The sequence below is a fragment of the Myotis myotis genome, unplaced genomic scaffold (assembly GCF_014108235.1).
Source record: "Myotis myotis isolate mMyoMyo1 unplaced genomic scaffold, mMyoMyo1.p scaffold_m19_p_6, whole genome shotgun sequence".
Taxonomy (NCBI): domain Eukaryota; kingdom Metazoa; phylum Chordata; class Mammalia; order Chiroptera; family Vespertilionidae; genus Myotis; species Myotis myotis.
Window position 1 is genome coordinate 92,468,574 of NW_023416368.1, and position 19,381 is coordinate 92,487,954.

Sequence of the window (19,381 nt, forward strand, 5' to 3'; positions counted from 1 at the left end):
CCTTATTTTGGAGGCAAACTTTCCAAAACCATATGCTGATGGAAGTACCCTGAGGGTTCCAAAAGCTTCAGTAAATTCCCCTCTGCCCACACAGACTTCCTGTTGGTTCTACCTTCAGTACAAGTCAAGAATCCACATTCTTTTCCACCTCCCCATCCTGACTCCAAGCACCTTCATTTCTTGTGTGGACTACTGAAATAGCCTTCCATCCTTCTGATCTTCCTGCTTCTTCCCTTGTGTTTTTAATCTGTTCATGCCAAAGGAGGCGAATTAGAACATGTCCCTGGTTGGCTCAAAACCCTCCAAAGTTCTCTTTTCCAAGTAATAGAAAAAGACCTTACTATGCCTTTAACAGTCCTGTTTTACCTGGTCTCACAGTGCCTCCGGGACCAAGTTTCTGCAGCTACTTACTCACCTCTGATATTTTTGGAAGCTGCCAAACATGCCTCCAGGCCTTTGAATTTGTGTTTCCTGAATTCAGAATGCTTTTCCTGAAATCCTCACTTCCTTCATGCCACCTTACCAGAGGCCTTTCCAGACCATGCCTACAGCACTGCGCTACCCCTCTTCCATCCTCTTCTCCTTGCTTAGGAATTTTCTCCACAGGTGTAGCCTCTTTGGGCACACATTTGTTTGCTTACTAGAGGGGAGGGCTCCTAGTCAGGGGACAATTTGCATATTAGCTTTTTATTATATAGGACTAGTGGTCTGGTGCACAAAATTCATGCACATTAAAAGGGAATTAATTAGAGGAAATATTTTAATATTGCTATTTGCCCTTTCTCTATAATACAAGTGTCAGAGATGAAAGAAAATTAGTAAAATGTATATGAAAATCTCCCTCCTGTCAGAGTCTGGGGCGCATTGCAGGCCCCAGAGTCAAGTCCCCACCCACGCACTCCTCAAAATTGGATGAGACCCAGACCCGGCTGGGCCCCCCCCCCCCCCCCCCCCCAGGGCTGGGGCGCAGCCTCAAGTCCCCATCAAGTCCCTCTGAGGTGGGGGGATTTGCGGTAGGGCACAGCCTCAGGTCCCTGGCCCCAGCTCCAGGGCGAGATGACTATTTGCATATTAGCTCTTTACTATATAGGATTATCTTACCTCTTCTAGACTGTAGCTCAATGAGGGTAGGGATTTTAATTTATTCACTGCTTGACATTTAAAAAAATATCCTCCTGCACACTCCCCACTGGGTATGTGCCTTGACCGGAATCAAACCTGGGACCCTTGAGTCCGCAGGCCGACACTCTATCCACTGAGCCAAACTGGTTAGGGCACTGCTTGACATTTAATAGGTACTTCATAACTATTTGTGGAAAGAAGAAATTACCCAATGTGGGGAATTAGGTTAATCGTGATTACTACGAAAGAGAAATCATTTAGGGGAGATGATGGAATTCCTTTTGGATGTTAAGTCTACTAGTAAAATGAGATTTCGTAACTTAGAAAATCTTTGTGAATTAAAACCTGTTTGTGGATGAATAAGTGAGCCGAGGAGTTACCCACAAGGCACCATGATCGGGACTTTAAAAAAAAAAAAAATCAGATCTGACTTCGCAACAAGTTACCAGTTGAATGCACGAATTCTTCAATCAAGTTTACTCTATTTTACTACATGTTTATCTTCCTTTCTCTTCATTTTCCAAATAGGCAAGAAAGCCATCACCGACTGCAGGGACAAAATTCCTCCCAAGGGGGCATTTTCTCAAACGGTGAACGTAATCAGCGGGTCGTTTACTCGGATTTTTACTTCTATGGGTGAGGTAGCAACCGTCTCCCCCACCCCCACCCAATCTTCATTCTGGAGGTCTCTCCCGGAGGAAGTGTTTCAGAGGCGCCAACCCGAGGCGGTTCAAAAGGGCAGTCCCCGAGGGTCTGGCTCTTTGTCACCAAACCGTGCAGGGAGTGCGCGGGGAGACCTGGCTGTGCGCGGCCCCCTCCTCCGCGGGATGGGTCTCCGGCCCCTGGCCCGTGGGAAAGGGGAGATCTTGGCGGGACTGTTCTCTTGAGCACGAGGGTCTGAGTTTCCCAGCGGGAGGCGTCCCGGTGTTGGGGGTGCGGGGTTTCCGAGTTCGGGCTCTCTAAATAACGTTCCCACCTAGGAAACCATCCGCCTAGGTTCTCCGTTTCCCAGAAGACCGGTCCGGCTTTGAGGCTCTAACCGGGGCCGCGGGAGCTGGTTCTGTCCGGAGTCCGGCTTCCGGCTCCCTGGTGTCAGCTCAAGTCCTGGAGGACGCAGCCTCGCTGCTCATTCATTCGCAACCGTTTCTGCAGCGCGGCCGGGAGCCGGCACCGGGTGGGTGGGGGTCCCGGGGGCGAAGCAGCGCGCACGAGTGCCGTCCAGGGTCGCCGGGCTCCAGCGCGCGCGGGGAGGGCACCCAGCAATCCTCGCCCGCCGCCCGGCCCGGGGTGCCCAGCGCCCCCAGCGCAGCCCTCCCGACGCCCGCGCCGGGGAGCCCGCCCACGGATCCAGCCTCGGGGGGTGAATCCCGGTGGAGAAGGCGGGGGGGAAAGCAAACCACCAGCGGGCAAAACCGACGCCAGCCTGCCCTGGAGCTGCCGAGGGAAGCGCGCCGGGCGCAGCCGGAGCCGCAGCGGCCGGTCGGCGCGGGGGCGGGCGGAGGGCGCGGCGGCGGGAGGGGCCGGGGCGGCGCCGGGAGGGCGCGCGGGGAGGCGCGGCCGCCGGCCCAGCAGGTGACCGTGGCCGGCGGAGCAGAGCGAGCGCGGGCGGCGCCGGCAGCGCAGCGCGAGGCCGCGGGGCAGGCGGAGTCCCGGAACATGGCGGAGGGGCCCGCGGCGCGCAGGAGCGCGGGGGCGCGGCGGCCGGCGCCCCGGGAGTGGTAGCTGCTGTGGCGGCCGCCGCGGGCGAGGTCGCCGCCATGGCCCGCTGGATCCCGACCAAGCGGCAGAAGTACGGGGTCGGTGAGTGCTCCCGACTCACTGAGTGCGGCGCGAAGTTGGGCGGCGGACGCGGGCGCTGGGTGCGCGCTGCCGGGACGGGTCCGGGTCCGGGTCCGGGTCCGGGTCCGGGTCCGGCTCCCGCCGCCCCGCGCGCAGGCGGCTCCCCTCCCGCGGCAGCTGTGGGGCGGGCGGGGAGCAGAGCCCTCCGGGCCCCGCGGGGGAAGTTAGTGGCTAAAAGTGCATTTGGCATTTGGGGCCGGGACGGGTCGAGTTGCTTCCGAACCCAAAGCTCCAGCGCTTGGCTGAGGGGCGACGCTAGAGGCGAGGGCGCCCCGGTGACTCGGGGGACCCCCGCTCCTCCCCTCAGAGCCGTTCCCTTCAGGAGTTGCAACCGCCCAGCTCGGCGGAGCTGTGCTGCTCGCGGTCCCGGTGTCTGCCTCCCTCTTGGGCTCTCTCCGAAGCGCCCAGGCGAGGAGTTGGGGGTAGGAAGCCCCCTCCCCGTCCTCCGGGCCTGGGTGCCGGTTGCAGCCGTGAAGTGACCGGGGAGTCAGCCGGTGTGGGTGCGGCGGGAGCGGCAGGAAGCGCGGCTGGCCTGGGAATGGGCGTGGGGACCCTGGGCTCACCTCCTAAGGGGTGTGAGGAGCGGGTCAGACTACTTTCGGAATCTCCAATTTCGTCGCGGGCTCAGCCGAGGACATTTTACTTTTTAAAATTTTATGGGTTGGTTTAGGAAAGAGAGGAAGGGGGGAGAGGAACAGTCACTTTGTTGGTGCTTTCATTGGTTGACTCTTGCATGGGCCTGACCGGGGATGGAGCCCGCAACCTTGGTGCTTGGGCCAGCGCTCTAACCAGCTGACTACCCGGCCCGGCTCAGAGGACCTTTTATTCAGGAAACGTGCCAGGCACCTGGCATCCGCAGCAGCGGCGCGGGAGGGTCCCCTGACCAGCGGAGGGGTCGCTGCTGTGCTGGTCGGGAGCCCAAACTGATCGCCAGTGCGGGGTTTTGATCCAGGTGAACGCCGTGGTCCTCCGCAGGTCTTGTGGGAAGACTGCCATTCGAGGGGGATTATGGTGGCAGTTAGGTTTCCGAGGGATTCCCTGGTGTAAACAGATGTGTGCGTTGAGAATGGTATCACTTCTTCTCAGGTTCATTCATTGGGCCTATTCGTAATCTAATCTCTTATTTTACTCCCTTTCCTGCCCCATTTTTCCTCACCTCACTCCTTACTAGGGAGAGGTCCCTGAACTTTCTGATGGCAACGTCACTTTCAGAGATAACTCTAACATCTCTGGGTTCTTCTAGATTCTGTAGCCCTGCGTGAGTTAATCAACCAAACAGAGCCTCTCCTTATATATATTATTCATTGTGTTGACCTATTTCAAACCTTTTTTACCTTTAAATTTCTTTTAGAATCCTTGCCCTCTCCCATGGCTACATCTCAAATAGCTAGGCTTGTTTCTCCTGCCCCTAACGAACCACGTGGCCATGACTTGGTCTGGAGGCTTCAGACAGGGACTCATCCTCCCGTGACAATAAGTAGCCAGTGGTAATAGAGGTAAAATGCTATATAATAGATGGGATTGTTTAAAGCATATTGAGCAGTGCCTAATTGTTACTTAGTACTTACAAAAAAGGTTATCAATTCGAACTTTGTTTAACAGGATAAAAGCTGTTTCCAAAACTACTAGGACTTTGGTGTAGTTAATGCAATCATAGCTCCAAAATGTGTTTTTTCTTGAGATAGTCATAGGAGCAGTATGGTATGTTCTCTTTTTTCCCCTGCCCTGGACTCAGGTTATCTTATTTGTCATCATTCAAGAAAAGTATTTGGGCCCTAACTGGTTTGTCTCAGTGGATAGAGCGTTGGCATGCAGACTGAGGGGTCCCAGGTTTGATTCCCATTAAGGGCACCTGCCAGGTTGCGGGCTCAGTCCCTAGGAGGGGGCGTGCAGGAGGCAGCTGATCAGTGATTCTCTCTCATTGTTTCTCTCTCTCTCTCTCCCTCTCCCTCTCCGAAATCAATAAAAATACATTTTTTTAAAAAGTATTTGGGAATTGCATTTCCAGGGCATAGGTCGTAGCAAAGTTGCCCCAGGGTAGGATAGAATTTGAGACACTCATTTCACTGGCCACAATAGATTCTGATGAATCCATTGACAAAAGGACCCACTGTTAGGACAGATAATCTGAGAATAAATCTCTATTGTTTATTCCGAAAGCACATTGTTGTTCATATCACCTCGGTGCTTGGAAGCCTCCTTGGCCTACAGGGTAAAGTCTAAACTGAGCCCAACTATCAAGGTTCCCATAATCCAGTTCAGTGTATCTTCACCAACCTTATCTCCCCTGGCTTCTTTCATTAACCCTCCACTGCCCTCCTAGCCCTTGTGCAATACGCCAGGGAGTGTCCCTCTTATGACTTTGCTCCCTTGTGCTTGCCCCCTGTCCAGAGTGCCCTCCTGCCTTCTGCATCCCACAATCCAGACTTTTCCTCGGGGCTCAGATCCATTCCCACCTTCAGACCTCAAACCTTCATACTTCTTTCTCACAATTCCTACAACATGCCATCCCTTATTTCATTACATATCCTGCTGTCCTTGGGTTTAATGAACCAGAAGGTTATGGTTTTATTTTTATTTTTTTTAAATGTATATTTTTTATTGATTTCAGAGAGGAAGAGGGAGAGATAGAAGCATCAATGATGAGAGAGAATCATTGATTGGCTGCCTCCTGCATGCTCCCTACTGGGAATTAATCCCACAACCCTACCATGCAACCTGACCAGGAATCAAACCTTGACCTCCTGGTTCATAGGTTGACACTCAACCTCTGAGCCGTGCCAGCTGGGCAGGTTATGGTTTTCTATTCCTGTCATTCGAGAGGTAGACCAGGCATAGAGCGAGCATTTACTAGTAACTGCTTGTCCTTGGTGTGGGGATGATGTCCTAAAGCACTAGCTTAACTTCTGTGATGATTTAATGCAGTTTTTCCTCCACTAGGTTTTAGCATCTCGTTCACTCTAATATAAGTTTTGTTTTGTTTTGTTATACAGACGACAAACTAAGAGCCTTGCTGAGAAACAAGGAAGCATAGAATAGGCGGACTCTATTTACATGTAATTGGTGAAAAAAATGGCTTGTGGGACTTTTGGGGGGATTGTTTTCAATTCTGAGTGTCTGCTAAACAGATTTCATTTCCAGGTGAAGGAAACCATGTTTGGTCATTTTGAAGCCTCAGAGCTGCTCTGTGTAGGGTAGCACTTTGATCTCACTTTGAATTGTGGGCAGTGGAGCCAGCAGTCTCTGCTGTCTTACGTTATCTTGGTGCCACCGTTGGCTGTCCCTGACATAGCCTAGATTTTTCTACAGGGACTGAAATGCAATCTGCCTGGGCTCTCTTAGCTCTTAAACATAGCAATGTTGTCTCAATCTTTAGCATTAGGTGGGATTATTATACCTCCTAGACGAGGCCCAGTGCACGAAATTCGTGCATGGGTCCCTAGGCCTGGCTGGCAATCAGGGCCGATCAGGTTCCCTGCCTCCTCCTTCCCTTGTCACCCGCACTCTGCCACTGCGCAGTTCCCCGCCTCCCCTGCCTCCCCCCCCCCCTTTCCCTCGCTGCCCACGTCCACCACCACCCACCTCCGATTGTCCACCACCACCCACCTCCGATTCTCCGTCCCAGCCCAGGGCCCAGCCCCAATCGGGTGATCGGGACCTGCTGGCCATGGGAGGGACCAGGAGGTTGGCCGGCAGGCCCCATTGGCAATCGGGGCCTGTGGGCTGGGGGCAGCTCCTGCGTTGAGTGTCTGCCCCCTGGTGGTCAGTGCATGTCATAGCGACTGGTCGTTCCAGTTTGTTTCTGTCGTTCCAGTTGTTCTGGTGGTTCCGTTGTAATGGTCGCTTAGGCTTTTATATATATAGATGTGTGCTATCTTATCAAGTGAGAGAACCAGTGGGCCTGCTTCTTTAAACATCTGGTCCATTAATGCCCAGGTATGAAGGGCTCAGTACCTGAGAGCTTAGGAAAAAGTGCTCATCCCCACAGCCAGGGACAACTCTTTTCTTTCTTCCTTCCTTTTTCTTATTTTCTTTTTTGTTACTCTTTCTCTGTTTCTTTTTTTTAGTGTGTTCTGTTTGAGGCTATGAGGCTATAAACACTTTTATTTAGATTTTAGTGATAAATATTCACATTAGTGCCTGGCCAGTGTTGCTCAATGGTTGAGTGTCAACCTATGAACCAAGAGATCATGGTTCGTTTTCTGATCAGGGCACATGCCCAGGGAGCAGGCTCAATCCAATCAACGATTCTCTCTCATCATTGATGTTTCTGTCTGACTCCCTCTCCCTCTCTAAAGTCAATAAAATGATTTTATAAAATGAATCAAATTGTATTGAAATACAGTTGTCAAGATATTTTCAAAATGTATGATGGTGTAATAATATATATGCTCTCTATTAATTAAAAAACAAGATCTAGTGGTAAGTCTAATAACTACTATACTTTTGAATTAGTGATGGGCATAAATGATTTTTTAAGATACCTGCAATAACTACAATATGATATGAAAATACCTGTGATCTACTGGTACTGCTGTTGTAACTGGTTTTATTGCCTATAGTCGGAATTGAAGTATATGCTGAGTGTCAGAAAATAGAACTGTCCTTTTTTTCCTTTTCAAGTCCATGATCCTCTGAATTTGAGCACAGATTAAGAATCCTTGGCCGAAGATCATACAGCTAATTAGTTATAGAACCAGAATAACCAACAACAGTAACACTTGTTGATCATCTGTCTACAAGAAACACTGTGCTCAATATTATACAATTGTAATGAATTGAATCCTTGCCCTAGTGTATTCATGTTCTAACAACATTGAGGCTAAGAATGAAGGAATAGAGAATTAACATTTATTAAGAATTTATCTACTGACAGGCACTGTTCTGCATACATGGGACACTTTCAGGGGTCCATGAGATTAAAACTTTTTTGGCAATAATACTAAGATGTTATGGACCTGCTTTCACTCTGTTCTTTCGTGAGCGTAGTTTCCCAGAAGCTATGTGGAGTGTGGTTTTGCAACAGATTGAATGTAGAAGCAGATATGAGAATCCAGCAGCCTTTGTGAAACCAGACATTAAAGAGATTTACAAGTATGTAAAACAATGCTACTCCTCTATGTGTTTTGTTTGGAAAATTGGTTTTTAAAAAAATGCATTTTAAAACTACAATTGCTATACAGTATTGTAGTGATTAGGTATTTATATACCTGATGAAGTGATCACCCTGATAAATCTGACACCATAATTAACAAATAAGTACTTTTTAAATGTCTCACTTGAAATTTTAATATGGTAAATAATTATAGATATAACCCACATAAACAAAAGCTCTTTTGGTTTCTCAATAACTTTTAAGAGTGGAAAGGAGTTCTGAGACCAAAAAGTTTCAGTGTTGCTGTTTTACATATTATTTCATTAAATCATTGAGATAATGCTGTAATTCTCACATATTATCCCATTTTCTAGATTAAAAAAAACTGAGGTTCATTTCTCACCCACAGCCATGTCCATAGCCATATAAAATCTCACTCCTAAGCCAAACGCTTCACCATAAAGTGTTTCCCAAACTTTAGTTGTTTACCTTGATCTCTGCCTGTCCAGGTGCCCTTGTGTGGCAGTTTCGTGACTACTATCATACCCACTTCTGTACTCTACTTAGTATTTTCTTTATGTTGCCTGCCTTTTTCATTCTTTTCTACTTAGAACAATTATTGAAAAAGAAAACATCACATTCTTACCACAAAAAGGAGGGCCATACCTACCTTAATTCGTAATGTCTAGGGCAGTGGTCGGCAAACTCATTAGTCAACAGAGCCAAATATCAACAGTACAATTGAAATTTCCTTTGAGAGCCAAATTTTTTAAACTTAAACTGTATAGGTAGGTACATTGTTATTAACTTGATTAGGGTACTCCTAAGGCTTAGGAAGAGCCACACTCAAGGGGCCAAAGAGCCGCATGTGGCTCGCGAGCCGCAGTTTGCCGACCACTGGTCTAGTGTAAGAGGGAATTTCCCCCACACGGTGCATACACTGCTCGAGGCATGCTTCTAATGAGGTGCCATCAGCAGTAGGGGAGAGAAACACTGAAGTAATAGATAAAACAGATTCGGTGAGTTGTTTACACAAAGGATTATGTGAGCATTGAACTAAATGTTGCGTTATCACATAGGAAGGGAACAATGGGGATTTGCTTTTGCTTGTTTTCATTGTCTGTGGAGGTTTCATGGAGGAAGATGCCTTGTAGGATTGGCTCGGTGGAAAGATAAAAGCTTGGCCGCGGTGGTGAACAGGGTGTAGGAGGCCTGAGTCATTGGATTAATGCTGGGTTGAGCACATGAGTGGCAGGGAAAGAAGATGCAGTCTAACGAAAGAAACAAGGCATTTCAAGTCATTGTTACTCCCCAGGACCAATAAGGAGTTGTGATGCCGTACAGTAAGCACATGTACCATACACGGGGCAGTGCAGGGTAAACGATCACAAGGAATGTGGAGAAGGAAAAGCAGTTCAGAGGACTGGCGAGGGGCTCTGAAACAAAGCTGGTAGCTACTCCAACTTTAGTTTGCCTGGATTTCCAGAAGGCTTGTGGTGGTCAACCTGCCATCCTGTTAGCTGAAACCTAAATTAACTGTGGTTTGTCCTCATCTAAATTTTAAGAGACTGATCCATAGGGCCTGGGAGTAAAGAATCAGATCTCATTGCAATGCATTTTTACATAAAGCAACAGTTTTTCAACTGCTAGTTTATATCCAGCAATGTTATTAAGTATAATAGCATTATAATTATAACTCTAAACATATGTAATATTTTAGTACCGTCAAAAGAATTTAAAAAGGAATATTGGTCAAATTCTGTTACAACTCCTCTTTCCGTTCTTTGGAATGAGCTGTGATAGAATCTGACCCTATCTGTGGCCAGGAACTTGACCAAGCTCACGTACTTTGTTCTTCTCTAAGTGAAGGGACATTTCGTTTTCTCACTGAGGAAATAGGTTACAATCACCCATGATAAGTCTACTCTCTGTGGACATTGGGAGTCCTTTGACATTGGTTTATAAGTAGTCTCCAGCATAACTCAGGGTTTTATTTTTGAACTAAAAATGTGCTTTTGAGATTGGGGTGAGAAGTGATTTTGAGGCGGGGATTTGGGCGAGGAAGGAAAAGCAGAGGATGGCTGTGTTAATTTTATGTTTCCAAGTGATGTTCAGGCCATGTCCTCTCACAGCCTGGGCTGTAGTCAGGGTTGTCAGAACTGCTGGCAGCCTGTTCCAGAGCAAGAGACAGAAATGGTCTTTGTCTTTGACACAAAGCTCTGTGTCATCGCAAAGCTGCTGTTGTTCAAATGACTTTATATTCCTGGACCCACCTTTCCGGTCCGTGTCATTTTCTCTTACATTTTCACACCTCATTAAACTGTGGAACTGTGATATCAGAGGAAGTAGTTGGACCCCTAAGATGCCCTCAGTGAGACTACTGGGTGTTCCTTCTTTGTCTTTTAAAACAACTCAGGGGGAGGGAATTGCAGCGGAGAGGAATTCTTTGAAAATAGCCCTTTGCTGACTCACGGGAGGTGAGTGAGAAGGCCTCCTGCGGTCTAGTCTGTTACCTGCACCTGCGGGACACGCTGTTCCTTTTCTGTGAGCAGAAGCAGGTCGTCTACGGATGGTCTAGGTTCCCCACAAACGTGCGTTGTGTGAAGGGCAGGGCGGCACCCTTTCCAGCCACACCCCGTTTGCCAGGAGGAAGGGCTCTCTGCACCATTCTGAGGTCCCGGAGGCCAGCAGAGCAGCTCCCTCGCTGGGATCTATTGAAAGTCAGCCCTCGACGCCAGGGTTTGTAAAAAAAAAACAACAAACATCCCAGGACTTATTTATTTTGTAATTGGAAATTTGTGCCTTTTAACTGTCTTCACCCGTTTTGCCTAACACCTCCCTCCCCCCACCCGCTGCTTTAGGCATTTACAATCTGTGTTCTATAGCTGTGAGTTTGGATAGATACCCAAAAGTGAGATTGCTGGATCTATGTAGTTCAGTTTTTAATTTTTGAGGAACCTCTATGCTGTTTTAAGTAGTGGCTGCACCAGTCTGCATTCCCATCAGCAGTGCACAAGGGTTCCCTTTTCTCTACTTCCTCACCACATTGTTATCTTGTCTTTTTGATGATAGCCATTCTTGTAGGTGTGATATGTCATTGTGGTTTTGTCACCGGAAAGGGGACGGGCCCAGGGCCAGGAGCCAGTCTTCCTCAGGCGGCCTGTAGTGTGTGGGTTCTTGATGTGCAGGAAAGATTTCATAACACGAGTCCAGGTGACTTTTAGAGTATGTTTATTAACGCTGGGGACAGAGAAACAAGGGCGGGCCTAGGACAGAGAAGCAAGAGGAGAGGGACTAGATAGGGCTGCTTTGGCTCCCTCGGAAGGTTATGGGAAAGAGATGAGCTGAGGTGGGGCTGCTGTCAGCTCCCTGCAAAGTCAGAGAAAAGGGGGCCTTGGGGACAGGTTCAGGGGGTGAGCCTGGGAGGAGCTGCCACACTCATTGCTGCTCTGGTTGCAAGTTTCCTGGGGACCTATTTAGGAGATGCTTGCCTGTCTGGGAAGAAGGGGAAGGGAAAGGCTCAGAGCCAGGGAGGGAGCGTGTGCCTGGCACTTTTGTTTTGAGGGTTTTTAGAGGCTGGGAGCTTAGGGGGAGGATCTCAGTAGAATACCAGTTTTCTAGGTGAGCTCCTTCCGGGTCATGGCCCTCACTGATTGGTCAGTGTCAGGGCAGGGAGTCCTTAGTCATTGCAGCTGGTCCAGGTGTCACCCCCTTGGTTTGGCTGCTTTTCTTCCCCTGGAGCTGACATACAACTGAGGCCTAGATGCTATCTCTGTGGAGGAAAGGTCAGGGGGTCCAAACCGTATGACCAGGGATATGTTAGGGGAGGAAATGCCATCCTGCAGGGGGAGGTCTGGGGGCTAGTTTTGCCCCTTGCTAGGCATGCAGGGCTTTTAACCCTGGTGATCTTCTGTATCTGCTGTGAATTGCTTGGCCTGTTTGTTCAGCTAACTGTCTCAGTTTCCCCATTCTACTTGCCAAGGAATTTTTCTAGCTTCTTACTGTCCTGCCTCAGTTTTGAGTTGCATTTCCCTGATAATTTGTGGTGGTGAGCATCTTTCATGTACCAATTGGCCATCAGTATGTCCTCTCTGGGAAAATGTCTTTAGATCATCTGCCCATGTCTTTTATTGGATTGTTTTTTTTGCCATTGAATTGTATGAGTTCTTTACGTATTTTGGATATTGACCCCTTATCAGATATGTGATTTATAAATATCTCCTTCCTTCTGGTAGGCTGCCTTTTCATTTTGTTGATGGTTTCCTTTGCTGTTCATCTTCCCCTTTATAAGAGTTCCGGAAAGGAAGTTTGTGTTGGAGGTTGGAGCCTGCAAAGTGGAAGTCACGCTGCAGGTCCATGGTGGTGACCCGGTTTCAGGCCTGCCGCGGGCCCAGCGGTCGCTGGGCACTGACGTGGCGCCGGCTGCAGAGTTACCAAGCAGATATCACAGGCGTGCTTGAGAACGAATGTCCCTGTGCTGTACCAAGTGCTGAGGGCTGAGGGATGGGAGGGTCATGCATTGATCATCAAGTGTTGTCATACTGACCGAGAAGGGAGGGGACGGGGGTTTATTTTTAGACCTGTGTCTTGAGCAAAATGGTGATGCCATGTTCTGAAGACTTGACCTAGAAGCTTGAGTAAGGCTTCTTGTCCCCAAGGCAGCTTCAACTCCTGCGCTCTTCTCCCTGGCACCGATGGCTTAGTCCCGGGGACGCATCTGCTGGGATAGCCACTGTCGCTCTCCTGGGCAGGCCCCTCCTGAAACAGGGACCGTGCCTCTACCTGGTCTCCCATGCTCCCGCTGGCTGCCAGCTTCCTTCAGACAGGAGCGAATAGCAGGTGCCTGGCTCTTCTGTGTCAGGCAGAGAAGGTCTGCCCCCCCAAATCGTGACAGCGTGGCTCTTTGCGTTTCCATCTCGCAGGGTTCTGCGGCACAGATTCCATGGACTTACATGGTTTTGTATCTCTTGTCAATCAGTGGGCACTAGAAGCATAGTTATACATTTATGGTTTTAGAAAAGGGAGTCTAAGGCTCAGAAATGTTAGGAACTTTAGTGTGCTGTGTGTGTAGTTTGTTATGGTTTCAAAAATTCAATTAAAATTGGTACAGCTTCTATCAGTTATTGATTAAAATTTTTTTAAAATATATTTTATTGATTTTTTACAGAGAGGAAGGGAGAGGGATAGAGAAGTTAGAAACATTGATGAGAGAGAAACATCGATCAGCTGCCTCCTGTACACCCCTTACTGGGGATGTGCCCACAACCAAGGTACATGCCCTTGACCGGAATTGAACCAGGGACTCTTTAGTCTGCAGGCCGACGCTCTATCCACTGAGCCAAACCGATTAGGGCTATTGATTAAAATTTAAAATGCTTGTACCCTTTGACTTGGCAACTCCATTTTTAGGAGTTTGTCCTACAGATATGCTAACATATATGGGGAAGGACATATGGTTATTTATGGCAAAGTCATGAAAACAACTTAAATATCAATCAGTTGGAAATGAGTTTAGTAATATATGGCACATGCATACAATGGAGTACTATATGGCCATTAAAAAGAATCAGGTTCAGGATAGACAAAGTGTCTGACAAAGATGGCACTGACATACTGTGATTAGAGGACGATCTCTTCAAAAAATGGTGCTTGGTCACTTGGTTATCTGTTTTGAAAAATGTCACCTGGCTGGAGTGGCTTGGTTGAATGTCGTCCTATGCACTGAAAGGTTTTGAGCCATTCTGGGTACATAACTGGGTGTGGGTTCATGCCTAGGTCATCAGGGGCACCTATGGAAGGCAACTGATCGATGTTTCTCTCTCACATGTGTTTCTTTCTCTCTCCTTCCCTCTCCCTTCTCTCTCTCAAAGCAATACAAAAAAAATTTTTTAAAGAAAAATATATTGGACCCCTATTTACCTATGTCATTAAAAAAAAAAGTCGGATTCCAGCCATGGCTGGGTGGCTCAGTTGCTTGGAGCGTCATCCTGTGCACCAAAAGGTTGTGGGTTTGATTCCCAATCAGGGCACATACCTGGGTTGCGGGTTCAATTCCAGGTCAGGGCTCATAAGGAATGTAACCCATCTATGTTTCTTTCTCTCCCTTCCCTTCCTTAAAATCAGTAAAAGCATATCCTTGTGTGAGGATTAAAAAAATCAATTCCAATGTGTGAAAGGTAAACAGGTGAAAGCTTAAAAGAAGAAAAAAAAAGCTTAAAAAAGAAAGCGCAAGAAAATATCCCCTTGACCATGCAGTAGGCAGAGATCTCTTAACAGGGCACAAAAACACTATCTATCTATCTATCTGTCTATCTATCTATCTATCTATCTATCTATCTATCGAGAGAGGGGGAAGTCATACTACAAATAAAAACTCCTTTTCACCAAAAGATACCCTTAAGTGATTAGAGAGAATGTAACGACATTTCCAATACATCATATTGTGAATATGTAAAGAATTGCATACAAATCAATAAGAGAAATCAATAACCCAATAGAAAAATGGGCAAAGATTTGAATAGACACTTCAAAATAAATGATATCCAAGTATGTGATAAACGTATGGAAGGGTGATCTACATTTGTCATTAGGGAGATGCAAACACAAGACCTGACAACTCTACTGGAAGGGCTGTAGTAATTTAAAAAAAGAAAATAAATACCAAGTGTTGGCGAGGATGTGTAGCAATAGGACATCTTATGCCCTGGTGGGAGTGGAAATTGGCAGTTCCTAGTAAAGTTAGACATACACCTACCCTGTGACCTAGCGGTTCCACTCAGAGAAATGAAAATATGTTTTCACAAAAAGACGTGTGCAAAATGTTCATAGTACACTTTTCGGCATAGCCCCCAATTGGAAACAACACACATGCCCATCACCAGTTGAATGGATGTATACATTGTGGTATCCTCACACAGTGAGATCCTGTAGGGCAGTGAGAGTGAATGACTTTCATGTGCACACAAAGGTATGGATAAATCTCACAAAGGGAGGGTAGTGGATAGATGCCTGCAGGGTAAGAGGTAGAAGGTGTGCTGGTGCATTTGCGTTTAGGTTGTTAGTAATGTTCCTTCTGTTTCTTGATCTGGGTAATGGTTGGGTGGGTACATCCGGTTTGTGAAAACTCAGTGAAATGTGCATGTGTGGTATATGCACTTTTCTGTATGTATGTTAAACTTCAAATTTCCAGAGAGAAAAAGAATGAGGCAGCTTTAAATACATTGATATGGGCTATTTCAAAGATATGCTTGAGTAAACGCATGATGTAAAAAGTGTATGTATACAGTATTAATTTCATTCATTAAACGAATGTGCGGCACTCACTATTCAGGCACTGTTCTAGGCACTGAATACAGAAGACTGAGAACAGTGTGTGATACTTGTGCTAGACCATTCTGAAAGTGAGACATTAAATTGTTTATTAATTATTTCTTGGAGGGGAATGGTTGACTGGATGCCTGAAGAAGAGAGTTTTGCCCTTGGACACAGACAGCAGTATGGTGATAGCGAGAGGGAGGGGGCTGGAGGCTGGGTGGAGATGGGCAAAGTGTGAAGGAGGGGAGAATGGGGAACTTCTATAGTAGTGACAACAATAAAAATAAAGTAGAGAGTTTTTTTATTGAATATTTGTGTACCTTTTTATTTATTTATTAAATATATTTTTTATTGATTTCAGAGAGGAAGGGAGAGGGAGAGAGATAGAAGCATCAATGGTGAGAATCATTGATCGGCTGCCTCCTGCACAGCCCCTACTAGGGATTGAGCCAAATCGACTTTGGGACCCTTCAGTCCATAGGCCAACACTCTATCCACTGAGCCAAACCAGCCAGGGCTGTACCTTTTTTAGAAAATGTGCTTTCTATTGATTTTTCTAGAGCAAGAGGAAGGGAAAGGGATAGAGATGGAAATATTGATGAGAGAGAAACATAAATTGGCTGCCTCCTGCACCTACAGGGGATCAAGCCCACAACATCAGCATGTGCCCTGATTGGGAATTGAACCAGTGACCCCTTGGTTCATGGGTTCATTGAGCCACACTGGCTGGGCATGAATATTTTTGTATCTTTTAAAGTTTGTGCAGTGTGAATCTAAACAAACAAATAAAGTAAACCTAACTGTCCTATTATTATTAATTATTATTAATGCAGTTTGAGACTTAAAGGCAGTAGCTTTAGAGATCCAGCTACTGAAAGACTATTTTGGTGGTTTGACCCAAGCCACACAGGATGTCTTCTCTGGGTTTGGCAAGTAAGTCTGTGTCTCAAGCTATGTTGACTTTTTTTAAAATTTATTTTTTATTTCAAGAAAAATGATTTTAAATATGTTACATGCATTAAACACCAATTATTCAAGAAAAGCTATCTTAAATATAATAATATTACATGCAATAAATATTAATATTTCAAGAAAAAAGGTATTTTAACTATAATAATACCAAAACTGTACTAACATAGTCTGATATCACAAAAGTTGTAGGAAATAATAAAATTCTGCAAATGACAGGATTCTATTATATTCTAAAATATCCTGTTTTTCTTCTGGCTCTACTTCTGTTCATCAGTTTATGTTGTTCATTATATTCCACAAATGAGTGAGGTGATGTGATATTTATCTTTCTCTAACTGGCTTATTTTGCTTAGCATGATGCTCTCCAAGTCCATCCATGCTGTTGTGAATGGTAAGAGTTCCTTTTTTATAGCAGCATAATATTCCACTGTGTAGATGTACCACAGTTTTCTAATCCACTCATCTGCTTATGCGCATTTAGGCTGTTTCCAAATCTTAGCTAGGGTAAATTATGCTGCTATGAACATAGGGGTGCATATATCCTTTCTGATTGGTGTTTCTGGTTTCTTGGGATATATTCCTAGAAGTGGGATTACTGGGGCCATTTTTAATTTTTTGAGGCAATGCCATACTGTTTTCCACAGTGGCTGCACCAGTCTGCATTCCCACCAGCAATGCACGAGGGTTCCTTTTTCTCTGCATCCTCTCCAGCACTTGCCGTTTGTTGATTTGTTGACGATAGCTATTCTGACAGGTGTGAGATGGTACCGCATTGTCGTTTTGATTTGCATCTCTCTGATGATTAGTGACTTTGAGTATGTTTTCATATATCTCTTGGCCTTCTTTATGTTCTCTTTCAAAAAGTATCTGTTTAGGTCCTTTGCCCATATTTTTATTGGATTGTTTATCTTCTTTTGTTAAGTTGTATGAGTCTGTGCTGACTCTTGAGTGTTCTAGCAAAAACCAAACTTTATATGTTCATATATATATTTGTTAATCTTCACCTGAGGTTATTTTTTCCATTGATTTTTAGAGAGAGAGGGAGGACGGGAAGGGGAGAGACAGGGAGAGAAACATTGATGTGAGAGAGACACATTGACTGGTTGCCTACTGCACGTGCCCTGACAGGAGCTGGGGATCGAGCCTGTAACCAAGGTATTGCCCTTGACTGGAATCGAACCTGAGACCCTTCAGTCCTAGGGCCGATGCTCTAACCACTGAGCAAAGCTAGCCAGGGCTATTCCCATATTCTTGACGACCATCGTAATTTCATACACTTCGCTTTCTATCATTCAGTTAATTACTTATGACACTCTCTGTCTCTTTGTTTATAATCAGAAACCAAATCCAAACTTTTGCTTCAGTTAAGTGCAAAATGGATTTTTCATGTTTATACTAGTCTTATCGCTGTATAATCCTAAAGTTTAAAACTCATAGAATCACGTCTCATTAGTTGTAGTTTGTTGGTTGTTTTTCTGATCAACATGGCTATTTTATTATGGATAAACCATTCATCTCAGGCTTTGTCCTTTCTGTTTAAAGACATTAAAGTGTGATGTAACTGTCATATTTCGATAAAGTAATGGACAGTCTGACACATACACAATACTTGGTCTTGCATTACATAAAATAAAGTTATTTCAGTGATGAAACAGGACATTTATATTTATTTATTTACATATATTTATTTCTATAGTCCAATAGCATCTCTGATAAGATACGCATTTTTAAAAATAGGTCACCTTCTGAGTTACTGAAGAAGACTGAGACACAGATGGTGGTTTGCTTAGTGCCACATGACAAGCTAACTTCAGAACCATGGTTACCATTTGTAGTCCTGCAGACTGGAGTCAGGGTACTGTGGCCAAGCCATGCTTGAAATTGGATTGCCAGGGTGGATGCCAAAGCCATGTACTGCAGTTAAGTGTTGGAGAGCAGCTTCTTGTGGCTAGGAATTTTGAAGTCCAAGTCTGCGAACTTTTATTACTCTCTGCCTTTGTGAAGTCATAGAGGGCTCTGAGCCAAGTGAGAAGATATGAATAAGATTCGTATACTTCCTGGTATTGTGGGCTGTCCACAGTCATTATCTGAAAGTTTGTGAGGTGGGAGCCTGCCTGGCAGTACACTGGGCCTGGCAATCAGGCACCATTGTTTGCAGAGCAGAGTTGATTCTTACGTAGTTAATATTCGTTAACCCTGAACCTGTCCTCAAAGGTCCAGACTAGAGTCTGGTCTATTTTCAATTTCAAAGCCTTTTTGGCCAGAAATGACTCGGTCTTGCAAGAATTTTCCTGGAAGATATTTGAACTCCTAGGGGTCTCTGGGTGATGGGACGTCTGTTCTCTGTCCTATGGTTTAGGGGGGCTCTCACTCACTGACTCAGGATAGTCTGGGATCCGAACAGGTATAATAAATAATAAATTCACACCTAACCAGCTAATTCACATGGATGTCTTGAGTCAGGGCAACTGGAATTTGAATGCCCACTTGATGTGGGTAACTTACCTTCCTGCTCTGAGGAAGGGCACATTCGCTGTGCACCTGCAAGGTTCCAGTGGCCCCCGGGTGGTTGTGAGGAGTATGTAAGAGAAGTAATGTACAGAAAAAGCATAGGTAGGCAGGGCTTCATAGAGGCTGGTTCCTTCCCTTTGGCCCGATAGAGTGCCACAAGATAATCATAAACTCAGGGACATTGTGACCAGTAGTCCTAGGCCAGCCATTTCGGGTCCTATCACACAGGGTGTCGTAGAATCTGAAAACAGGATTCCATTGAGGACAGAATAGTAGATGGTTATTGCATGGGCCTGTAAGCCTTCCTAAGTGAAATAAGTCAGTTATTTCAAGTGGGAAGACTGATGCCCACTTGAGTTAAAGACTCGTCTGCCTATAGAACACTCTGGAATCGTTTTTCAGAAGAACCTTTTACGCCTGGGAGAGGTGGGTACCCGGTTCACTTTCGGCAGTGTGAGGATTGCTACTCAAGCTTGTTTTTAAATTTTTTGGTAGCTTCAGGGAGGCCTCAGAGCTCACAAATTCAGA

At 46.0% G+C, this 19,381-nt stretch overlaps 1 protein-coding gene across 1 annotated transcript in view; it reads left to right on the forward strand.

Annotated features, from left to right (window-relative positions):
* Positions 1 to 2,660: 2,660 nt before the first annotated feature.
* The window catches only part of DOCK5 (dedicator of cytokinesis 5), a 206,434-nt gene continuing 189,713 nt past the window's right edge, over positions 2,661 to 19,381 (forward strand). Inside the window, exon 1 of the mRNA XM_036314683.1 lies at positions 2,661 to 2,922. Within this exon, the coding sequence (XP_036170576.1) occupies positions 2,880 to 2,922 (43 nt within the window). The 5' untranslated portion in view covers positions 2,661 to 2,879. The remainder of the gene's footprint in view (positions 2,923 to 19,381) is intronic.